The 23251-nt window shown below is 33.6% G+C and overlaps 1 protein-coding gene across 4 annotated transcripts in view; it reads right to left on the reverse strand.

The window, feature by feature from the left end:
• The window catches only part of CHD1 (chromodomain helicase DNA binding protein 1), a 72064-nt gene that overhangs the window by 7888 nt on the left and 40925 nt on the right, over positions 1-23251 (reverse strand). For 3 of the 4 annotated variants that reach the window (XM_025866838.2, XM_073888545.1, XM_073888546.1), the window contains exons 18-32: positions 22000-22071; positions 21414-21563; positions 18615-18763; positions 17923-18019; positions 17705-17800; positions 15587-15763; positions 12773-12933; positions 11412-11453; positions 10200-10330; positions 9359-9497; positions 8982-9132; positions 7709-7831; positions 6758-6886; positions 5536-5676; positions 883-1061 (exon numbers count right to left, since the gene is read on the reverse strand). In XM_025866838.2, coding sequence (XP_025722623.1) covers positions 883-1061; positions 5536-5676; positions 6758-6886; positions 7709-7831; positions 8982-9132; positions 9359-9497; positions 10200-10330; positions 11412-11453; positions 12773-12933; positions 15587-15763; positions 17705-17800; positions 17923-18019; positions 18615-18763; positions 21414-21563; positions 22000-22071 — 1937 coding nt within the window. Of the gene's footprint in view, positions 1-882; positions 1062-5535; positions 5677-6033; positions 6298-6757; positions 6887-7708; positions 7832-8981; positions 9133-9358; positions 9498-10199; positions 10331-11411; positions 11454-12772; positions 12934-15586; positions 15764-17704; positions 17801-17922; positions 18020-18614; positions 18764-21413; positions 21564-21999; positions 22072-23251 lie in introns of all 4 variants that reach the window. The other variant, XM_025866840.2, reaches the window with a different exon arrangement.

The following is a 23251-nucleotide window of genomic DNA, read 5'->3' on the forward strand; positions in this document are numbered from 1 at the left end:
TGCTTTGATGTGTAGCTGCACTGCCTAGAGCAAGGAAATCAGCAGGCTAATAAACTGATATGACTGGGTCATGGTCATTCTGTAGTATTCCTAACTTGTCTAGTAGCTTGACTTAACACCGATCTGGGTCTGGCAGTCATTAAGTGATTTGTATAATATTATAGCAGCTCAGATTTACAATTTTAAGACCAACTGTGTTGCTGCTGCTTCTAAAAGAAAGGGGAAAATAAAAATCTGCATTTTACACTGCCTGAGAATATTAATTTTTACAAGGCTGTATACTTATACCTGGAAGATGAATTGCAAATTTATGTAACAATAAATTTATTTGGTACTGCAAATTCTAAAGTTATTACTAAGAAAAATTCGGCAAACTAGAAATTTCTAAAAATAAAATGCAACCTGAATTTTATTGAAACAGTTTTCACTTCCCTTTTTTTTTTTTTTTTAAGACTGTAATTATTTGAGAGAGAGAAAGAATTAAGCACATGCGAGCACAGGCAGGTAGAGGGGCACAGGGAGAGAGATAAGCAGAGTCCCCACTGAGCATGAAGCCCAATGCAGGGCTCAATCCCAGGATTCTGGGATCATGACCTGAGCTGAAGTTAGATGCTTAACCCCCCAGGCACCCCTTCACTATACTGTATTTAAAGGAAGAGGTGCCATCTGTGGTTTATCATGATGTATAATTAAAGCAATCATTCAGAAATAAAAGCTTTAAAGTTAAAGGAAAAAAATGAAAACAATCACCCTCAGATTACCTCTTTAAACATAATTTTGTTACCTAAACTTCAGAATAAGAAAAATAAATTGAAATATAAGACACAAATAGATGGTTACATAATTACAAATTTAACATTTCCTGAAAAGTACATCACTTACTTTCTCCACTGCTTGATTTGTTCAGGATTTGTATACTCTTTCAGACATTCTGTGATATGGTCTCCAATTTTTATTAAACACTGTCTAGTATGCTCCAGTTGTTCTCTTTCTGAAAGGCCTTTTTCAGGCCTATCAAGTTGTTTCAAAGCTGCTTTGACAGGCCTCATCCTTTCTTTACACTTTAAAATGGGAAAATAACATGTATTAAAAATAAGAATTCAACAAAGATCTACTTCCTTCAAATGATATCGATATGAGTAAACACAGCACAGTTTGATGCCAAAAAAGCATTAAAGCTTGCCTCACAGCTCTTAAATATCAGGGTTTTTCCTCTCAGATTTTCTTCAGAAAGTAAGGTTTTCCATTATCATTTAAATTCAATCTTTCTGTATGTGAAAGCTTTGGGTTTATTTACCTTCTGTAAAAATGGTTATTTTATACCCTGTAACACATCATTAAGCAGTCTTAAACACAGAATGTTAAAAAATAATATAACTCAGAACACAACTTAGTATCCTAGATTCACTCTAATATAGAGTAAAATGTAAAAAAAAAAATAAATAAGGATCTCCATAAAATAAAATATGCTGGCAAAGCTATTAAAACCAATATAGCTATAAGGATAAACTGTCTATTCTTCTAAACCTTTGGAAAGTAAGAAAAAGAAAGTAGCTAATGAATTTTGCTCTTATAATATTTTGGTTGGTCAGGGAATTGGGGATGCTTGATAGGAGCCAACCTTTTCCTTGGCCTACATATCACTGGCATGCCAATAAAAGGATGATGTATCAAAAACTGTATGATTCAGTTAAAGTCCAACACGTGCAATAAACGCTATAACCTTAAGCCAAAACTAGTGATTACTAAAAAAGCAAACTATACGTAAATTTTATTTATGTATCCAAATGCAAAACAAATTTAAAATGAACGATAATTATATCCTCAAGTAGCAAAGTTGGGTTAGTTCCAGGAATGTTAAGGATGATCAACTACAGACAATATATTTAGCTGATCCAACGCCATTTATTTAAAGAAGAAATCCTCATATCACTGCTGTGGAAGGGCCAGTCATTATTAAGTGTCTATATGTATGAAATCATTTCTGAGTATTTTATTCTGTTTTACTGACCTATTTGTCCAAACCACTTGGAAGTTATCCATCTTCTGTCAGGAATAATTTAAGTAATATTAGAACTCAGCCAGGCCTGATGTCTTTTTTTAAAAAGGGGAAATCTTTTTCTTTCTAATTTTTAGCATTATTCCTATCTGTTCTCTACATTTCCTGCTTCTTGCTCGATTTTGGTAGTTTATATTCTGCTAGAAAATGATTCATAAAATGTATATAATTTGAGTGCATACCATGTTCTCAGCATTGTCCCAGACCCAGGAAACGGAGCAGTAAATACAAGAGATTTGCCTTTGCGGAACCTGTACTCTACTAGGAGAAAAGAGCCAATAAAGAACCAAGATGCAGCATGTTGGATGGTGACAACTGTGATAAAGAAAAATAAAGCAAGAAAAAGGAGAAAGATTCCTCCTTCACGTAAGACTTCAGAGAAGAGTGATGTTTGAGCATATATCTAGAGAAAATGAGGGAGTAAGTCACTTTTGAGCAGAGGAACAAACAAGTACCTATGTTCTAAAACTTGTATGTTCAAAGGCATAGTATAAATGCCAGCATGGCTGGGACCTACTGAGTGAGGGAAGTAGCAAGAGATGAAGGGAATAATAAACCAGGTGCAGTATCTTTTAGCCTATTATCATGAATCTTTCATCCCGAGTGAGGGAAAGCCACTCAAGGATTTGAAGCAAAAAAATAAGAGGGGGTGACTCGACCCTCTCTGTAACAGTCATTATCACTCTGGTTGCTGTGTGGAGTATGCACCGAGGAACAAAAAGGGTGTAAGAACAAGAAGAGTGGGGAGCAGTGAAAAACAGCTATGAAGCTATTGAAATAATCGAGGGCAGAGATGGCTGTAGCTTCAAGTAGTATGGAAGAGCCAATATGATTTGCTCATTGATAGCGATAAAGAAAAAAGGAGTAATTCATGACTAAAGTCTATGTTAAGGCCAAGGTCTGAAGCTGGGAATTGGAGCAATGATAACAAATATTTATAAAGCACCTATTAGGTATCAGAAGCTATGTGTTGTGTAAAGGCACCTCATTTGATTCTGGTAGTAGATCTATGCAACACTATTTTATCGAAGAAACTGAAGCTCAGAGTGAAATGACATCTGTCAAACCCAGGTCTGACCTCAAAGGTTGTACTCTTTCTTAACTGTTAAATTATAAATGACATTTAGGAGACAAATCATTAAGACACAAAGAAAATCAAGAGGTGTCAAATTAGGCAAAGATGTGAAGGAAGGAAAATGAAGACCAAGAAAAGGCCGTTGAGTTTAACAGTCAGAGCTAGTCCCAAATAAAATTTATATAGCAGTAAAATCCTAATCATGCAAGCTCAGAAAGTCTGGCTCCAGAGTCCATGTTTAAAACTATTCCATTCTTCATTTCCGTAATACAAGCGATTTTAAGATCAATCATGAAAGTTAAGGGAGAAGAAACTCGGTGCTCTGGGTACAAAGGAAGTTTTCCATTTCAGCAGTTAAATGAACAAGTCAGAAGGCTAAGGAGGAAATTTAGGCAAAGAAAGGTGGCAAGAGGTACAATTTCACCTTTCAGTAATGAACAGGCAGAGTAAGGGAAGCAGTTCAAAGAAGAGTTCAGTCTTCACTTCAGAAAAGCAAAAGCACACCACCTCCTTATTCCCACCCAATAGAAAGGCTTTTTAAAAAAAATCAACAGAAAATGGATAGAGAGGCTAGATTAAGAACCAGGTCACAAACAGAAAGGTTAACCTTAAAAAGATGCTAAGGAATCAGCATGTAAACCTGAAGGGATAAAAAGATGAAAAGTCCAGAGATATGTTCAAGTAAGATGGAAGACAGGAACAAGAGTAGCTTATTCTGACTATCCCAACATTCTTAGGGACTGGAGGGATGTAAACAGCCAAAAGTGAGGAGGAGAGAAAAACTGTGGTAAGGAACTACTACACTTAAAGAGCATGAAAAATATTTGAAGCTACATCAGGGCATGCCACAGAATTAGCAGGAATGTATAAATGGGTTCATTGATCAACATTCTCTAGTTAGGGTACAAAGTAGAAGAAATGAGGCAAGAAGGTAACCTGGGCATCTAGAATGGTGTAAGAGGTAAAACAAAAACATGATTTTAGAAGTGAAAATTTCCATCTTTCAAGTATAGCATTTAATATTAGCAATAAAACTGACTTAAGACTACACCCAAACAGCAAAAAATGCAGATTTTAGAGATCCTAAAGAGGAAATATTTTTTTTTTTTAAAGATTTTATCTTTTTAGAGAGAGAGAGAGCATGCGTACTTGCATGTGTAAGAGGGATCATGACCCGAGCCAAATCAAGAGTCGGAAGCTTAACCAACTGAGACACTCAGGCACCCCAAAGAGGAAATATCTTATACAAATATATATTTACATGTATTTGTGCACACTGTAACTGTATATAAACAAGATACATTTATATCAGACTATAAATTTTCCCTTTAGGTGCTACCAATAATAACATATCTCTTATTGAAGGATAATTTGTACCTGTCTCATATCATTCAGTCTTTTTTCTCTAGTAACATTACTACTCTTTCCTGATTTTGCTCTGTATCTGGACTTTTTAGTCCTTTATCAATCAATCTGCTGGGATGTCTATATTCAATAACAACATCCACCCCAACCACTACCAATTTTTTGAGCGAAGCACTAGCTGAAACCTTTCCATGTATCAATTCTTCTGCTTTCCTAACAGCAGCACTCTGGCTCCAGAGCCAGTACATTCAATTGCTACACATAACTGCTTTCCCATGCTACAACATCACTATAAAGTTTTCCTCAAAATATTTATCACAATTAATTTCAGTTGAGACTATTTTGGGTTCCTGATTATATCCAGTAAATAACTCATTTGGAAAGAGGCCAAGATAGATCCTCCCTGACTTTGATGAACATAAAAGCATGACAGCATGTAAAACGAGTATTTTTTAGACCAGTGTTACTTAAAGTGGCCTATGAACCTGTACTAGTCCACAAGGCGGAATAGGTACAGAAATTTTAGAAACCTTTGTATCAATTTGACAGTGCAATTTTACGTCTACTGAATCTAGTAACATAACGGGGCTTACATTGTGCATTTTTTTCCTTATTTTCACTTTTCTAATGAAATATTTTCACTATTTGTTTTTATTGTACTTTCTAAGAATACTGGTCTATAAAAGATTGGGAAAAAAAGCTAGTTCTTCACTGTAGGTAAGAAGTGATGTTACAAAGATAAAAGGTTCAGGAACAGAGTAGTTTACAATTCTAAAGCTGAAGGGGAAAAAATTTGCTCCAAGTATTCCCTAAATGCCTCTCCTTAAAGTCTTTAATTTATTAAAAAGTTTTTCCAAGTTAATTCTAAATTTGAGATAACTTTCAAAATTTAAATTTATTGCCTTTATCAATCTGAACTGCAGTACTGCCCAATTCAAATACACTTCTAAATTAAAAAGCTCCAAAAGATAAAACTGCCAATTAACATAAAATATTATATGAATTCTTATTAATAACCAGCAAGTCTACTACTTACAATGCTGAATGTCTTCTGATCTAGCTCTTCAGATTCTTCAGATATGGGAACTGGTTCACCACTTGCGGTGATATGAACTGGAGCATCTGACACTGAAGATTTCTTGGATCTTTCCTTGCTATCAGACTTGGATTCGCTCAACTAAAGAAAAAGAGAAAATAAGAACAAAAATTCAACAAAAACAAAGGTGAAATGATTAACACTTCCAGAAAACAATTAATATCTCTTTATTCTACAATAGTTTGTTCACATTCCATACTCTATTTTATCTTTCTGGGAAACCAAAAATAAATCTACTCTGTAATGTTACCCTAATACGTAAAGCATTCAAAAAAAAAAAAAGATTCAAACCTATTTTTCTCCTTTTCTAGATACCCACATGTATTTTTAAAGAACTCAGTTATTCAGGCTAATCTGGGCTGACAGGCAATTTATTTTCCTAAAATGTAAATATGCTGATTGTGTCACTTTCTAAGTTTTACATTATGATTTGCATACCTTTTCTTCCTTTATGTCTTTTTCTTTCTGTATAGCTTCTTTTACTCTGTTTTCTCTTTTCTCTTTAAAATCTTTTTCCTTTATATCTTTCTTATCCTCTTTTTCTTTTATCTCCCTCTTAAGTTCTCTTTTATTCTCTTTTTCTTTTGCTTCCCTCTTTTCTTCTGATTCCTTCTTTATAAAAACATCTGGCTCAGGTCTTTCTTCACTGTCTCTTTCTGTTTTAATTTTTTTATTTGGATGTTTCACAGAAGTGATCTCATCCTGAAAAGTGCAAGTATGGCCAATGTATTACTAACCAAATCTTGACAAAGACTAATTTCTTTTCTTTGCATGACTACGGATTGCACGTATGTGGATTCAGAAAGAAATAATCTAGAATCCCATTAATAATGATACATGCAATGTTCACCTTCCTATAAAAACTAAAGTAAGCCGGTCCCATTCAAAATTCAAAATAAAATTAATGGAAACAGAACCTCATTTAAATGGCAAATGTTTGAAAAGGAAGGACCTTTGCTCTATATCCCTCTTAGTGATATTCTTATTAGATGAGTAGAATTCTGTTCCATACATGAGACTATGTAATGAACTACAAAAAAGGAACTTCAAAATACCTAAAAGTAAAATTTCAAGTCTTAGTTCAAATTTTAAATGTCAAGTATACTAAAACATGCTATGTCCCTTTCTAATATAAGTCTGTTTTTCTAAAACACATTCTTACCTTATCATCATCTTCATCGGACTTCTCTGAAGGCAGGGGCGAAGAATCACTCTTTATTTCTTCTTTCACTTTTATAGACTTCATTGCTTTATTCTTCTTAGTTCTTGCTTTCCTCCTCTTTGACCCTCCCTAAAAATAATTATTTTTATTCTAACCAACTCCACAGATTCAGTCGAAAAAAAATTTCTTAAATACTAAATCTGAAAAGCTAAAAGAACACATATTCCTACCCAATCCTTAGTCTAATGGTAGTAAGCTACACCAATCTTGGAAAGTCAACAAAAGTGATATAACTTAATGAATCAAGTACATATTATGAATAACAGATACTAACTATAACTAATTATTCCTTTCAAAAAGGATTAGAGAAAAGTGGACGTTGAAAGAAACAGAAGGAAGGTTTTTCACCTTCCTAAATTACTATTATCTTAAACTAAATTTGATCCTACCAGAGATAGCATTAGAAATATTTTTATTGGTACATAGTTACTGACATTGTGGTTATAATGCAAATGGTTAAAGGCTGTTAGTTTCTAATCACCTCTTCTTCAGTGTATTCTTCCTACTTTTTTGGCCCCTCCCCAATAAATAAGCTCAGGGATCTTTATGCTGTACCTTCAGCTCTCCAGTAACACCAAATGAAACAGTAATAGAGGCTTGACCCCTTAAAAAGTATACCACTCTAAACAAGTTGCCCCCAGTACCTATCTAAACACTAGAGAAAAAAAAAAAAAACAGGATCCCACTTCCGAAAGATAGGACTTAACCAGTTTTAACAGGAATGCAGAGATAACTTAAGGCAAAATATCACAATATGCAATTAAAGTTACCAAATTACAGAAAAATACAGTTATAAGGTCGTATTAGCCTCAAATGTGTAGGGCTATTAGTAAACTAAATTTATCTTACTGAAAAGTAAACTGCTCTTTAAACATCTAAATTTTAACTTACTGCACCAGAAAGTCTCTGAGCTTCTCTTTTTGCAAGATCTCTACTAAGTAATTTGATGAGGTAGTCTGCACGTGTCTGCAACTGCTTTGCTTGTGGTTTTTTATCAGGATCATCAGGAAGAATCTGAAAAGAAATTAATTTTTTCAGGTTGTCTTTAATAAATGAGAAATTTATTGCCTATAAAAAAGGCTTACTCATTTAAAGAAATACATATAATTTACTTGCAAGTTACAACTGTTAAAATTTGTAGGAATAACAACTAAGAATGCAAAATACATTTTTTTATACTACACCACCACAAAGATTTCATTTGCCTGGGAATGAGTTCTAAATAAATATATGAAAAAAAAAATCCTTCCATTCAAAATAATAATACAAAGTGTGAGGTTAAAATTTTCTTTCAAATATACAAGTGTATTTAGCATCCAGTGTTATTAAACATTACAGGATTTTTAGATTTCTTTCCTCTCTGAATAACAGTATATATAAAGTATACAAATATTCCTCAAGTACAATGTATCAGCTATTTAGGTGACCCAAAGCATGCACTCTGAAGAAATTTTTACAGTAGGAATTTAAGCTATTCAAGTTTGGCTTCAGAGGTAGCAAATGACAAAACACCAATATCAAAATGACTGTGAAGGGCGCCTGGGTGGCTCAGTTGGTTAAGCGACTGCCTTCGGCTTAGGTCATGATCCTGGAGTCCTGGGATAGAGTCCCACATCGGGCTTCCTGCTCAGCAGGGAGTCTGCTTCTCCCTCTAACCCTCTTTCCCTCTCGTGCTCTCTATCTGCTCTCTATCTCTCATTCTCTCTCTCACAAATAAATAAAATCTTTAAAAAAAAAAAAGTGACTGTGAAGAAGTAAAATATAAAAAGATAAATGATAATAAGGCAATGCTTCCAGTGTTTTCCAGTCTAGGCAAAGAAATGATTTTAGCTGTGGTAGTATCAAATCACAAAACCTCTAAACATTGTTTGATAATAAATGATATTCATTGTCTTGAATAATATGACAGAATGAGAATTTTATTTTAAGCCTAGTAATATAAAGAAAAATACATCTATGCCTTAATAAAAATATAATTTCAGAGGTAAAGCAAAATTTCAGAGATCATTTAAATTCAACCCCTTCATGAAAACCAAGAAGCCAAGGTCATACAGCTAGTTAAAGCCTTGGTTTCCTATCAATCAAGTTTATTTCTAACATAATTTAAAAAGCAAAAATCTAATTCAACATCAGTAGTCAACGGACACAAGAAATATCTAAGTACCTTGTGTGTTAAACTGAGGTCAGGATCCATCTTAATCATTTCCCAGCTTCCATATCCGTATTCGTAGATACCAATTAACAAATTGGAATCATCTTCTTTGCCCCAGTCTATATCAAAATGAGCTGCCTTTGTGTGGCATGGGATAGTATACCTATATCAAAGTTAATAACCATGGTCAAGTTTTTAACTGCCATATTAAAAATTAATTTTGAAGAATATATTTAAGTTATTGGAACCTCAAAATACTATGCCTTATTTTATTTTTAAAAACATTCCATTCAAACTAACCAATGACATAAAAGACATTTTTATAACATACATACCCAAATTATTGAATAACAACAAATAATTTACAATGGATAAAGTAAGCAACTCACTGTTTTCTTTCTTCTGGATCTGAAGGAATGGATTTGTGCAATGGTATTAATTCTTCTTCATGGGAGATGACAAGCTTGGCATTCACCTGTACACCTGATATTCGGAATGTTGGACCCTTCACTTTTCCAAGTCTACCACCTTAATTTTTTTCAAGACATAAAAAAATATGAAATATACAATTCTACAAAATACAAAGATATGCTATTACTTATATTAATAAACATCACTTATTTAGATATAAGTACTACTTGTTTCTATTATTGGGGGGTGGCACCTGCTGGCAAACCTTAAATTTCACTACAAGATTTTTCTGTACATACTATAGAGATTATAATATAGCCGATGTGGATTCAAAGAAAGCATTTCATAGAAAGCATTTCCATAATTTTTATCAATTGCACAAGATACATCTATTAATACTGTCACCTTCTAAATAAGTGGCCTAGCATAATTTTTTTCAGTATACCTTATTACTAAATCTTAACTACATATTTTCATTTAGTTAAATTACAAAATAAGCATAATGAAGTAACTATGCCCAAAGCCAGTATCACATATGTACACTATCTTTTCCCAGCCATCTATACTAAAAATACAGTAACTTCTGATATTAACAACTAGCTTGAATACACCAGACAGTTAGACATACTCTATTGCTTTCAAGAATACAATTCTGTTACCCATTTCCTATTACCCAGGAATGGTCCTGCTTTGTTTTTGAAAGCGTCTTTAAAGAGTAATGAATAGGTGGCTATGATAATAATAACCTCTTAACTCAGTAAAAGCATTATGTGAAACTTCCATTTACCTCTCTTTATATCACTCTCACTTTAATATTACCTGTTCGTTCTGTTCCTGAAGAATTATCCTTTAAAGCTTTAATGCAACCATTATGCACCAATTCTCCTAGTCGTCTGAGGTCTGTCTCTGACTTATCAACTAATTCAGCATCCCGAGCAATTGCATCTAATCTGTTAATGAAATAAATCAATTTTCAGGTAAATATGCAGAATAAAGTGGTGCCATTTAAGAGAGAATAAGTTTCACCCTGTCTCAAGCTCTACAAGTCACTCTACATGCCCTACAAAGTCTAGTTCACATAACTGGCACAAGATACATAAAAAAGGAGTTCAAAAAATGTTTAAAAAATTTGGCAGGGAAACAATTCATTTATGTATCTAAGAATAATAAAGTTAACCAATTAATTCATTATAGAAAAAAATGGTATGCTTCCAACTTAAAGATTATGTAATAATTCTGTAAAAGCTTTTCATAACCGATCAAATCTTAAATTTTAAAGTGGTTAAGCATTGTAATATAGATGACCCTTGAACAACACAGGCTTGAACTGGACAGGTCCAGTTACATGTGGATTTTTTTTTTGATAAATACAGTATAGTAACTCTAAATATTCAAAATAAAACAGAGTATCTTTAAGAGGGAGTTTTGGAGAGAAAAAGTAGAACTGAGCCAATCTGAGTCTTTGCCACTGTATGTTCAGACATTGGGCTTGCCACAACAAAGGACAAAAGAATATTCAAATCACCAACATGTACTGAAATTAACCACTAACTTAAAACACACACATACGACTGTCCTGATACTCTGAATTTTAATAGTTCATATAAAAAGGAACTGTAATTAGGGAAACTTAAGAAAATTTCCCTACTAAGGGAAAAGAGAACTGGTCTTTAAGTTAAAAGACTAAGCTAGCAACTCACCTTCTCTAAAGGATAAATCTGCTATTTATAAGTTTGGGATGAAAAAGATGGGATAAAAGCATTTGAAAAGTACAATTATAAAATGTTGAGTATTTTACAGACATACATATTTTATAGAAAACTTCATTGTAGATAAAATTTTAGAGCCTAGAGAGAATTAAGAATATGAAAACCTTTTAAAGAATCTGAAATTTGCTTTCTACAGACTAATGCTATGATTTTTAAAGCAAATTTAACAAAGTAGCTAAACCCAATAGTAGTGTATATAAATAAAGTTGACAGCATGTAAACACACATTCTGTAATTCTATGAGAATGACAAACATATTTACCTTTCCAGAGGGCCACCAAATTTCTTGTAACTCTTGATAAACCTAACAGAAAATAATTGTTTGGTTTAAGTGTGGGTTTCACTATTCATTAAAAAATAGATTTATAAATACATAGAAATAAAGAAAACAGTTGTTAGTACAAAAATTAATTCAAGGCACTGTTACCATACCAACACAAATGAATAAACTATGCTAAAGACAAAAATGTTAAAACATTAAGATATACCAAGCAAGACATATTTTAACACCCACGATGATGTTTAGAAACCAATATAAATAAAACAATAGAAACTAAATTTTATTTTAGAAATTACTTTATTATTTTCACAAGACAAGTTCAAGGCTACCACAGGAAGTGTGTCCAGAATTGTCAACCATACTACACCTCCTCACATTCCAAGTATTGATAAAAGTTTACTGAATAATAGCTTTATTTCAGATGTATGGCATAATACCAACAATGGAAAATAAAAATTTTACTTAAGAACAAAGCTACCCAAGTGGTTGATGGATGAGGGAAAATATCCAGGAAAAGTAGAAGTTGAAATGTTCTTCAACTAAAGACAGAAAGTCCAGCAAATCAGGTGGTCATAAAAATACCCTTAATAAAATCTAACAATATAGTTAGTTTTCTGGTAGAAAGAATGAGGAAGAACTTTATCGGTCAGGTCTATGATTAAAAGAAAAGAGTTACTACAATGGCTTGAAAGAAACAACAGACTCTCAAAATATAACAGTGAGCAAACCTTTTTACAAATTTCATAAGCAAAAATATTACATAAACAAAAGTAGGCTGTTATCACAGTCCCCTTATATGAATGTGTATAAAGAACAAACATATTTTGAAAGAAAACTGTAATTTATCCTACGTGACTATCTTACCTCAATTCCTACTTGGACATATCAGAAATGCTTTTAACATTGTTACTTTCAAAAAGCACATCTCCTCAGTGTTAAAATAAACTAGAAAAATATGAAACTACAGTATTCCCACATAAAAATAGTAATGTTGGGAGTCATAAATGGAGAAATTTTAATAAATAAGTCTAATGTACTAAAATATACATTCATTTTCAAAAGGGCCACTATTCTGAACCATATTTTTAATAAAACCAAAAAAATTTAGCAGTCTAAGTAGACTAACAATAAATAAATAACATGCAGAGATCACATACCAAGTTTTATTTTTCATAGCTATAAATGAAGACCCAAAAGCAAACCATTCAATCCCTACACAATTATCATATATTTGCCTTCTCTAAAACTTTCATTTTAATCTCTGAAAATTGTGGGATTTGTCTATTTTAATTTCACCTTCTAATAAAAGGAAGCTGAAGTAAAATAGCCTTATGTCATCTTACCGCCGAATTTCTGCATCACTAAATCCTTTGATATTCTCTCGAGGAATAGTCCGTGGTCTTCCACGTTTCTTTGGCCTTTTCCTTTCTGAGATCGAGTCACTATCAGATCCGGAATATCTCCTACTTCTACTGCGCCTCCCTTCACTTCCATTAAAACTAATCTGGAATTGGAAAACAAAAATTTATCCAACTTTAGACTAAAGAAGGCTTCTAACTGTAAGTGCAAAGAAAACATTAAGAAGGAAAAGACTGAGAGAATTAACAAATTCAGATCTTGTCTGTTTATCAAAAAATTTTCTAAATAAGATTAAAAAGCAAACAAAACAGAGAAAAACATGGCAGGTTAATGACAAAGAGTTATTAACGGCCCTAACATTTTTAGAAACATTCTTATATATCAGAAAGAAAATAATTTTTTTTTTTTAAAGATTTATTTAGAGAGAGAGAGAATGCACGCGTCTGAGGAGGAGAGGGAGGGAGAGAGAGAGAAAGAGAATCTCCAGCAGTTTCCCCGCTGAGCATGGGGCCCAATGCTGGATCTCACAACCCGAGATCATGACCTGAGCAGAAACTAAGAGTCACACGCTTAACCGACTGAGCCACCCAGGCGCCCCAAAAATTGTCCTTTTGTAAAAATGAGAAAAATTATTAACAAGCAATTAATCAAATAGCATAAACATAGAATTAAAAAAACATCAACGGTAACAATATTTATAACACTCATTATTTAACAGAAACAACAAAACATATTTTCTGTAAGTTTCTGGAAGTCACCGTGCATTTTCTGAACCCCTAGTATGTTGAAAGCTAATTGAAAGTCAAAGACAGTATTCAGTTCTTACTCATTCTAACCTCCTCTCATTCTTTCAAAAGTAGTAATATAATGCTGTGCTTCCCGCGTACTATAAAAGGAAATTATTATGGGGTTGGCAGGAATAAACACTAAAAAGAAACTACATACATGGTCACATTCAGACACACACATCATTTGGCTCCATTTCTGCCTACTGATAGGATGCCCCAATCCTAACAACAAATCTGATCTACAAAATCCTAACTTCTCTTACACACGTCAAAATCACAAGGCAATCTAATAGTCTAAAATATAAGAAAATACAGCAGAGTTTGTAAGAAAAGATGGAACCTGAATACTGCCTCACCTGTGAAAAGCATGAGTTGTAGTCATCAAATAACATAAAAGCAGGCAAAAGGAAATTAGCTAAAATTTGCTAAAGGCTTTGTTTGGGTGACTGGGAGAGTCCTGGAAAGGAAAGGCATGGAAAACAGAACCTGCACCCCCTCTCAGATATTCCTCCGCAAAACTCCCAACAGGTGCTCATGAGTAAGACTGGGCAGGAGATCAGAAAAAACTTTCTTCCAGATGATGGCCTGGAGAAAGGGAGCAGTTTTCTACTGCACTGAGGGCACCTCACTGAAGACAGAAGACACAATACTGTTGCAGGAAAAGAAAAAGAAAACAAAACACTCTACCCCTGAGGGAAAGAGAGCAGAAAGATGACTAAGCAATTCCCTCATTTGCCTCAGGCTCAAAATTTAAGGAGGCACCAAAAAAGCTCAGAAATATAACGCGATATTCTAAAAAATAGAAGTTAATTCAAACAAAAAATCTAGTATTAAAGTTTTTTTCCTTTCGTAGCAGCATCTGATGTAGCCTGGCATGGCCCTGTTACCATTATTTAAAAATCTCCTATTTTCCTCATTTGGGTCATAAAATAAACAGCAATAAATTTTTAAAAATTCACATCACACAAGGTATGCTGATGATGACAGAATTAAAATGGAAATCAATAACAAAAATAATCAGAATATCTCCCAAATATTTGGAAATTAACACACTTCATAACAACAAAAAACAACAAAAACAAACCAACAAAAAAATACCTACGGGTCAAAGAGTATGTCCATAAGGCAAATTAGAAAATACTCTGAAATGAATGAAAATGAAAACACAACAGGTATCAAAATTTACAAGATTCAAAAAAGGCAGTGCTTAGAGGGAAACTTGTAGCATTAAACGCTAATAATATTATAAAAGGAACGTCTTGATTAAATTGTCTTAAGAATACATCTTTTTTTTTTTTAAAGATTTTATTTATTTATTTGAGAGAGAGAGAATGAGAGATAGAGAGCATGAGAGGAAAGAGGGTCAGAGGGAGAAGCAGACTCCCCTCTGAGCAGGGAGCCCGATGCGGGACTCCATCCCGGGACTCCAGGATCATGACCTGAGCTGAAGGCAGTCGCTTAACCAACTGAGCCACCCAGGCGCCCTTAAGAATACATCTTAAGACACTAAAAAAAGTAGAGCAAATTAAAGCAAACCCAAAGAGTAATAAAGAGCAGAAATCAATGAATCTGAAACAGAAAAATAAATGAAACCAGGGATGATTTTGGGGGGATTTTATGAATAACTTTATGCCCATAAATTCAACAACTTAGATAAAATGGACAAATTCCTTGAAAGAAACTACCAAACTCACCCAAGAAAGAAATATTCTGAATAGTTCTATATTTATAAAAGAAATTAATGTTTGTAACAAAGAAAACTCCAAGCCTAGATGGTTTCCCTGACAAATAGTGCCAAACATTTAGTGAAGAATACCAATTCTATACAAACTCTTCATAAAAGGAGAGGAGGGGTGAACACTTCCCAACTTATTTTATGACGCAAGAATTATTAAATCAGTTGAAAACACTACAAAAGAAAACAACGGACCAGTATGCTTTATAAATAAAACCAGATCAGTTCAGGTATGAATACCCTTACAACAATAATCTTTTAAATTAAAAAGTCACCTGTTTTGCACAGTTTCTCATTCTTGGGAGCATATAAATTTCTTCAAGTTCCTTTTGTCTTTCTTCCTCTTCTAATCGTCTTCTTTGATCTTCTGGAATTATTTCTTCCCAATTCTTTGAATTTCTTTCTGGTTCCAACTCAATGTCATCCTCATCCATATTTGAAAAGTTGGCAACCTTAAATTCAAGAATTTTAACAGAATAAGCATTAAAGAAAAACTCATCCTTAAATTACATTTTGCATTTTAGGGGAGAGGACGTGACATACCAGAATAAGGCAATAAAACTTAAATATCCTCAGGATAATGAAAAGGACTATGGATTAAACCAAAAATGACTGCTAAACTCTCTAAGTTCTTTATTACTTCTTTATTATTTATTATTTTTTATTAAGTCAAAGTAGAATAAACCAAAAAACTTCTAAGAATGATTCTCTTTTGTCCTGCTGCTCAACAAAATTAGTTGACAGACCAAAAAATAATTTATAGTAACATGCTAAATCATCTTCCGCTGAAAATACCACACCAGTCCATTAACTACAAAGTTCTGTAGAATAAACCAATATTTTTTTTATAATCATAAAAAGTAACAAAAAAGCTACTGACAAGACACAAAGAACTCTGGGTCCAGAGATAACCTTTCTTAGGTTCCTACTTTCTTCATCTTAAACAAAGGGATAGAAAGAGCTCACTAAATTTTGTGAAGATTAAATAAGAGAATACATTTAAGGAACTATGAAGACTCTGGTACATGGAAGGGATTCGTTAAACCTAACTGCCAATAGTGGCACATTAAAACTTAGAAAAAGTGGGTGAAAAAAACTTGTGCTTATCCTGTGTTAAGAAATGACACTGCAAATAGTGTTCATTCTCTCATGTCTTTATTTATTTTAAAGATTTATTTATTTGAGAGCGAGAGAATGCACACATGCATGCATGGAGGGGGCAGAGGAATAGAATCTTCAAGCAGACTCCCCGCTGAGTGTGGAGGCCTACATGGGCCTCGATCCCAGAACCCATGAAATCACGACCTAAATGGAAACCAAGATCAGATGCTTAACCGACTGTGCCACTCAGACACCCTGTGTCTATTATTTAACTGTGATGAAAGCCCTAAAGCTAGCAGTTTAGGAGAATTAACTCACTGTTATAAAAGTAATCTGTATTTACTTTACTCAGCTGATCAGTGACATTTTTTCAAACTGCCAATTAGTCAAATTAAAACCAAATAGTGTAACAACGTAGAGTTAATCAGACCACACCCAGATTAAGTACAGGTTCCAGAAACCTTAACTTCTCCTCAAGATTAAAGAAATAGACCTCTAACTTATCTCCCTGCTTTTAATTCTTGCTCCATTACAGTATATCCTCCACAATGCGGCCAGAGTGATTCATTAAAATTACAAACGTTTTTATTCACTGCTGTGTCCCTGTGCATGGCACACCACAGATGCTCAATAAATATTTGTTGAATGAACAAATGACACAAACTGAACTGCTCTCCTTAAAACCCTCAGTTCATGAAAATGGCTATAGAGGAACCTGCTTCTTTACACTAAACAACTGGCATACAACTTACTCTATGAGGCTGGCTGACTTACACTGCTTTAGGACTCCTTGCAACCTAACCCTCACCAAACCAGGGGTATTTATAGGTACTAATAGGAGCTCACTGCTTACATGGACTGATTAACTTGAGTTTTCTCAGGTGTGATAATGCTTAACTTAATGTCAAAAACTGCTCCAACAAATAGAAGGCTAAAAGCCTTTTGTCATAGAAATCTCCATTAGAGATCATGTTCACTATTTACCCAAATATTTGAGGATGTGCTATTTGCCAAGCACTTTTTTAGATCCTATTTAGAATAACAGCCCTCCTCATTCCACTGTTATGTACCTATTCATAAATGATTTGGTCCTTTTCAAAAGAAGTTGCTACTGGTTTGTCAGAATAAGGGAGAAAAATTTTCATACACCATAGCAAATTTTAAGCCAAAAATACTGAGAAATTATCATGTTGATTGTGCTTAAAGAGATTAATAAAATGCAAAATGACAAAAAATAATCACTCCCTCTCAATTTAGATAATTTGAAAGAAAAATTAAAAAGAAAAATCTACCTTGAACTGGGAAAGCAATTCATCTCCTACAGTTAAAGGGCCTGGTTCGTTTTCATGAGTTTCAGCCCTCTTCAAGATTTCATCTATATCCATTTCCTATAATTAGAAAGAAATCTTTAAGTATATTTTAACATATTTTGAAGTAGATACACCTTATACTTGTAAGTTTAAGGAAATGGCACATTTTTAGGCAAGTTTTTTTTTTTTTTTTTTTTTACCTGGGGCTCTTGTTCTTCTCCTTCAGGTTCCTTAAAAAGTTCCTCAGCGCCAAACTTTAAAATGGCTGATAATTCTTCTTTATTGAAAGGAGTAGAACTAAATCAAGAAAAACAAATAAATAAAACAAATAAAAATGCTTAATACTAACAGTTAACAATATTTACATTGCACTTTTATTCATTATTGACATAGTCAACTTTATATAATTTATATGACAGACATGTTACGTATTATAAGTGCACTTATTTTAAAAGTTAAGAACTTGAAACCTGGAAGTTAAAGGAATTTCTCCCAAGATTTATAAAACTTGAGTGGTAAAATCAGTGCTGAATGTATGCTTTTGACTAAAAATTACTCCAGTGCTTTAAATAATTACAAAACTAAATATGGTACCTCAAAGATCTGCTTATAGCATGCAAGATTTCAGGAAAATGAGTGAAGGATTCTAAATGACTTTTTTTTTTTTAAATATTAAAGTAACTACCAGGGTGCCTGGATGGCTCAGTTGGTTAAGCATCTGCCTTTGGCTAAGGTCATGATCTCAGGGTTCTGGGACAGAACCCCGTGTCATCGGGCTCTGCTCAGAGAGAAGTCAGCTTCTCTCTCTCCCTCTGTTCTTCTCTCCCTGCCCCCGGCTCATGTTCTCTCACTCAAATGAAAAAATCTTAAAAAAAAAAAAAATAATAACTACCTTGAGGGGGCAGAACCTGTATGTAGTACTGTCTTCCCAGTTGTGTCCATTCTCTGAATCACAAGGTGATCCAAAACCATCTTCTTTTTGGCCCTTTCAAGTATATCCTCTTCAACTGATCCCTTTGTAACTAGACGATAAATATTCACCTGTAAAGATATGCATAATGAAACATAAAATGTAGTAAAAAGGATTCATTTTGCTCATCTGAAATACCCAAAGGTCAGGAGTTCTATATCAAACAGTACCACCATATAGGGATATTTTGAAAATTTATGGGAACATTTTTATAGTTTTTGAAATCATTAGGTGGGCTTACCAGTACTTAAGAGCAAAGGGACCTGGGATACCAGACATTCTGCATTAAACTGGACATTCAGGCACAAAGAAAAAGTATCCTGAGTTTTTCAAGTCTTACAAATGATTTTTAAAAACCTTTTTAAATTATTCAGTCTAAATTTGAACTCCATTTTAAGGTAAACAAGAAGAGTTTTAATGAAGTTATAAAACATACACTAGTTTTTTCAGCATTGTAACTATTGCATAGATACCCTTTTATTTAGATCTCTGTCAAAGTTATTTCCAAATGTGTATAGTACTGGTGTCACCAATAAAACTCATCTGTATTACTCATCTATACTCATTTTGTAGTTGCTGCACATAAATATTTAATAAAAGATATGAAATACCCTGTGTCAGATTTAGAACCAAATACTAGTAAAACCACAGGTACGTGCATGATTTCACACATGTGGAATTTGAAAAAACTAAACAACTGATCATAGGGGAAAAAGAGAAGCAAACCAAGAAACAGACTCCTAACAACAGAGAACAAATTGATGGTTACCCTGTGGGTGGGGGGGGGGGGGTTTAAATAGGTGATAGGGATTAAGGAAGACACCTGTTGTGATGAGTACCAAGTGTTGTATGGAAGAGTTGAAGCACTATAATGTACACCTGAAACTAATATTACACTGTATGTTAACTAGAATTTAAATAAAAACTTAAAAAACAAACAAAAAACAGCCAAGTACCTGAGGCATAGGAATCTTAATACACCAATAATGAAATAATAAAGAATATACCTCAATAATCATTAATAAAAACATGTATTCATATTTATATATTTTAAATGTATTAAATAATTAAATTATATTTTAAAATACAGTCATATTTATGTCACGTTTATTTTTTAAGTTTTGTAACAAAATAGTAAGAAATCTGTTACCATTATTTTACGATCTTACTCAAATATTCTTCCTAGAGGTCTACCATGCAACTTTATATAGTATTTTATCTAACTGGTTCTTCTAATGTATCCTCTACTTTCTATCACCTATTAAGTAGTATTTAAGTAATATAAATGGAGTATGAGCCCAGCCATGTACTGAGGATTTCAATATAGGGGGGTTTAGTGCAATTAACCACTACTCCCTATCTCATTCATAAAACAGGGCTATTTTGACTATTCACATATACATTAGGCCCAGCTCAACTGTGAGATTATCTTATTTCTTCACCCTCTCCTGACAGTCTATAATTTATCTTGGCATGTTATTATCCCTACTTCAAGTCTGCTTCTCTTTATAATGTGTAAGTAAGTGTTATTATCTAATTTTAATGCTAATTTCTATTGTCTTATGCACCAATACACCTGATCTTTCCTTCCTTTGTACTTTCTATAGAGAATGAGTCCCGCTCTAATTTTCGCAACTCTAAATTTGTTCTTTATATCCCAGTGTAGTCCTATATATTAAAATACCTATTTTTTAAATAGACTTTGTTTTGTTTTTTACCTAAATTGTTACTAGGGCATTCAAATTATTTTCAAATTCATGTATTCAAGGAAAAGGGGGTGCTAAAAACAGCTGTTGTTAAAAGGGGTCGCTGGGTCTGATGATGTTAAGAACCACTACTGTAAATACAAGCTATCACACTTAGGGGTATGCAATGTTGTTCCAGAGTATGAAAATTACGGAAAGAAGCGTAATGTATTTCTGATGAGAGTTTTATGAGAATTATTTAGGCAAAATATTTTTTTCAATTAAAATTATGGACATATTTTTCAGTAGGAAACATGAAATCTTAAAAGGGTAATATAAATGTGCTCTTTCTGTGCTATTTGTTCGTATCTCTTGCTTTGGAGAAGTTTGAGAAGCACTACTCTAGATGGAGGTAAATGAATTAAAATACAAGGACCAAGGCCATGATCTCAAGGCCTATTACAACAGTGTCAGCTGTACAAAAACTATAAAATCAGAATGGCTTTTTGCATAAAGAATCTTATAGGCAAATGGATAAGATACAGGTTAACAAAAAGGTGGCAATATCCTAAGCAAAATCTCCAATAGTTAAGATAATAAAGACACTTTAATGCTTATGTTTTCAATGAAAAACATTGGTACTCTACAGCTGTAAACAGAATGTATGATTAAAAGAGAATGCATAATCCTATTATGGCAGGCCTTGCAGCTGTTAGGTCTCTGAAATCCGGATCTGACAGCTGTGTGTGTATGCGATGCGCGGCGCCTGCCGTGCCAGCCCCAGGGTGCTCCTTGGGCAGGCTCCCCACCCAGGGTCTGCGGTGCCCTCCATCCACTCCCCAACCCCTCCCCGCTCGGGTATTCAATTCTGCCAGACCTTCTAGGTGATTTTGGTAAATCTGAGTTCCTGAGTACTTTACCTGTTAAAGAGCAACATGACTGTGTTCCAATGATCTGACCCAGAAGATAAACCAACTTCCAAACACTGATGATCATAAAAAAGGAATCTAAAAGTAAAATAAAAAAAAAAAAATACCTGTTTCTTCTGCCCAATTCGATGAGCTCTAGCCTGTGCCTGAAGATCATTTTGTGGATTCCAATCAGAATCAAATATAACAACAGTGTCAGCAGAGGCTAAATTAATTCCCAGGCCTCCAGCTCTTGTGGAAAGCAAAAAGCAGAAATCCTGTAAGGAATTATAAATAGGCTCAATTTTAAATTCGTCTTAACTGTGACTGTGAATAATTAGAGAATTTTACAACTGATTTTTTGAATTTAAAAGTATTTTACCAATAAAAGTAAAAGGCATTTTTAAAAAATACTAATAAAATACAAAAACCTCTAGCAAAACCAATCAACAAGACTCCTAAAAAAATATACATAGGAATAATATATATCAAATTTAAAAATTTGTAAATGAAAGTGGACTAATTTATTCTGAATCAAATTAACTGTCCTATGCTGAAATAGTATTGATGAGAAAGAGTAAAATTCTTCAGATTTAACATAGAATATTGATTTTAAAACCTCACTTACAAAGAAAAACTGGGTAACAACAAGATTTAAAAAAAAAAGCACATACAACTAAAATGATTAATTTACAATTTTAAAAGCATTCATACCTCTGATCCTTCAGCATTAAAATGATCTAGAGCTTGTTTTCTCAGTTCCCCTTTTATTGATCCATCTAATCTCTAGAATAAAACATTAAAATATTGCATATAACAGATTCAAATATTTAAAAAAGATATTAAAATCAACAATGAAATTAAGTATGAAAAGGCAGTATTGCTTTTGCTAAGACTGTAAGAGTATAAGGCACCTAAGAGGCAAGAAGACAATACCCAGGCATTCTGTCAAGTCTGTGTTGTTAACCACTAAAACTATTTCCCCAGATAATAACAGTAAGTAATGACAATGGTTATCATTCTTCCTGAGTCTCACTGTAAGAAATACATTTTACACATGAATGAGTACACAGCTGTATACCCAAAGCAAGTTACATGACACAGTTTACCATGCTATACCCTCATATATTAAAATCTATTTCATTTTTTCAAAATGTTGGTACAACTCATTGAAATGATTCCCAGATCCATTAATAGGTTACAGACCACAGTTTTGTAAATGCTGATTAAGTCCAGTCTGGTTACTGGACCAACAGCCATCAGTGTCACCTGAGAACTTAGAAATGCAAATTTTTGAGCCCCATCGCAGATCTACTGAATCAAAAGCTCTGAGAAAGGGGTCCAAGGGCTGAGTTGGTTTAGTGTCTGCCTTTGGCTCAGGTCATGATCTCAGGGTACTGGGATTAAGCCCCATGTTGGGCTCCCCACTCAGTGGGGAGTCTGCTTCTCACTCTCCCTCTGCCCTCCTCCCTGCTCATGCGTGCTCTCTCTCTCTCAAATAAATAAAATCTTTAAAAGAAATTTAAAGGGAGAGAGGGAGAGAGGGAGAGAGGGAGAGAGGGAGAGAGAGAGAGAGAGAAAGGAGTCCAGCAAAAGCCCTTGATTAAGTTTGGGAAAGTCACTGATTTGGGGAACGATGGGTTCTAGTTAAATAGCCTGCATTTGAGTGTCTTCAGTATTCATGAGTGCCCAGGCAAGTGATCTTGACTTTTCACCTTGTTTCTTTCTCAGGGAATGAACATAATAGTAGTACTTCCTTCACAAAATTCAGAGCACTCAGTGAGAGAACACAGTAAAACACTTAGCTCAGTGTTGGATATATATACTGAGTCCTTACTAAACATTAGCTGATGTCCAAAATAAAAAAAAAAAAACTTAAATAGTGCTATTTGTTTCTTTTTCATTAACAATTACAATTAGTAAAGACTTTTAAAAAACAGTGGGTATACCATTTATTGAAGTATGA

This window comes from Callorhinus ursinus, unplaced genomic scaffold (assembly GCF_003265705.2).
Source record: "Callorhinus ursinus isolate GAN/ISIS: 27379988/994484 unplaced genomic scaffold, GSC_fseal_2.0 scaffold3, whole genome shotgun sequence".
NCBI classification, from domain to species: Eukaryota; Metazoa; Chordata; class Mammalia; order Carnivora; family Otariidae; genus Callorhinus; species Callorhinus ursinus.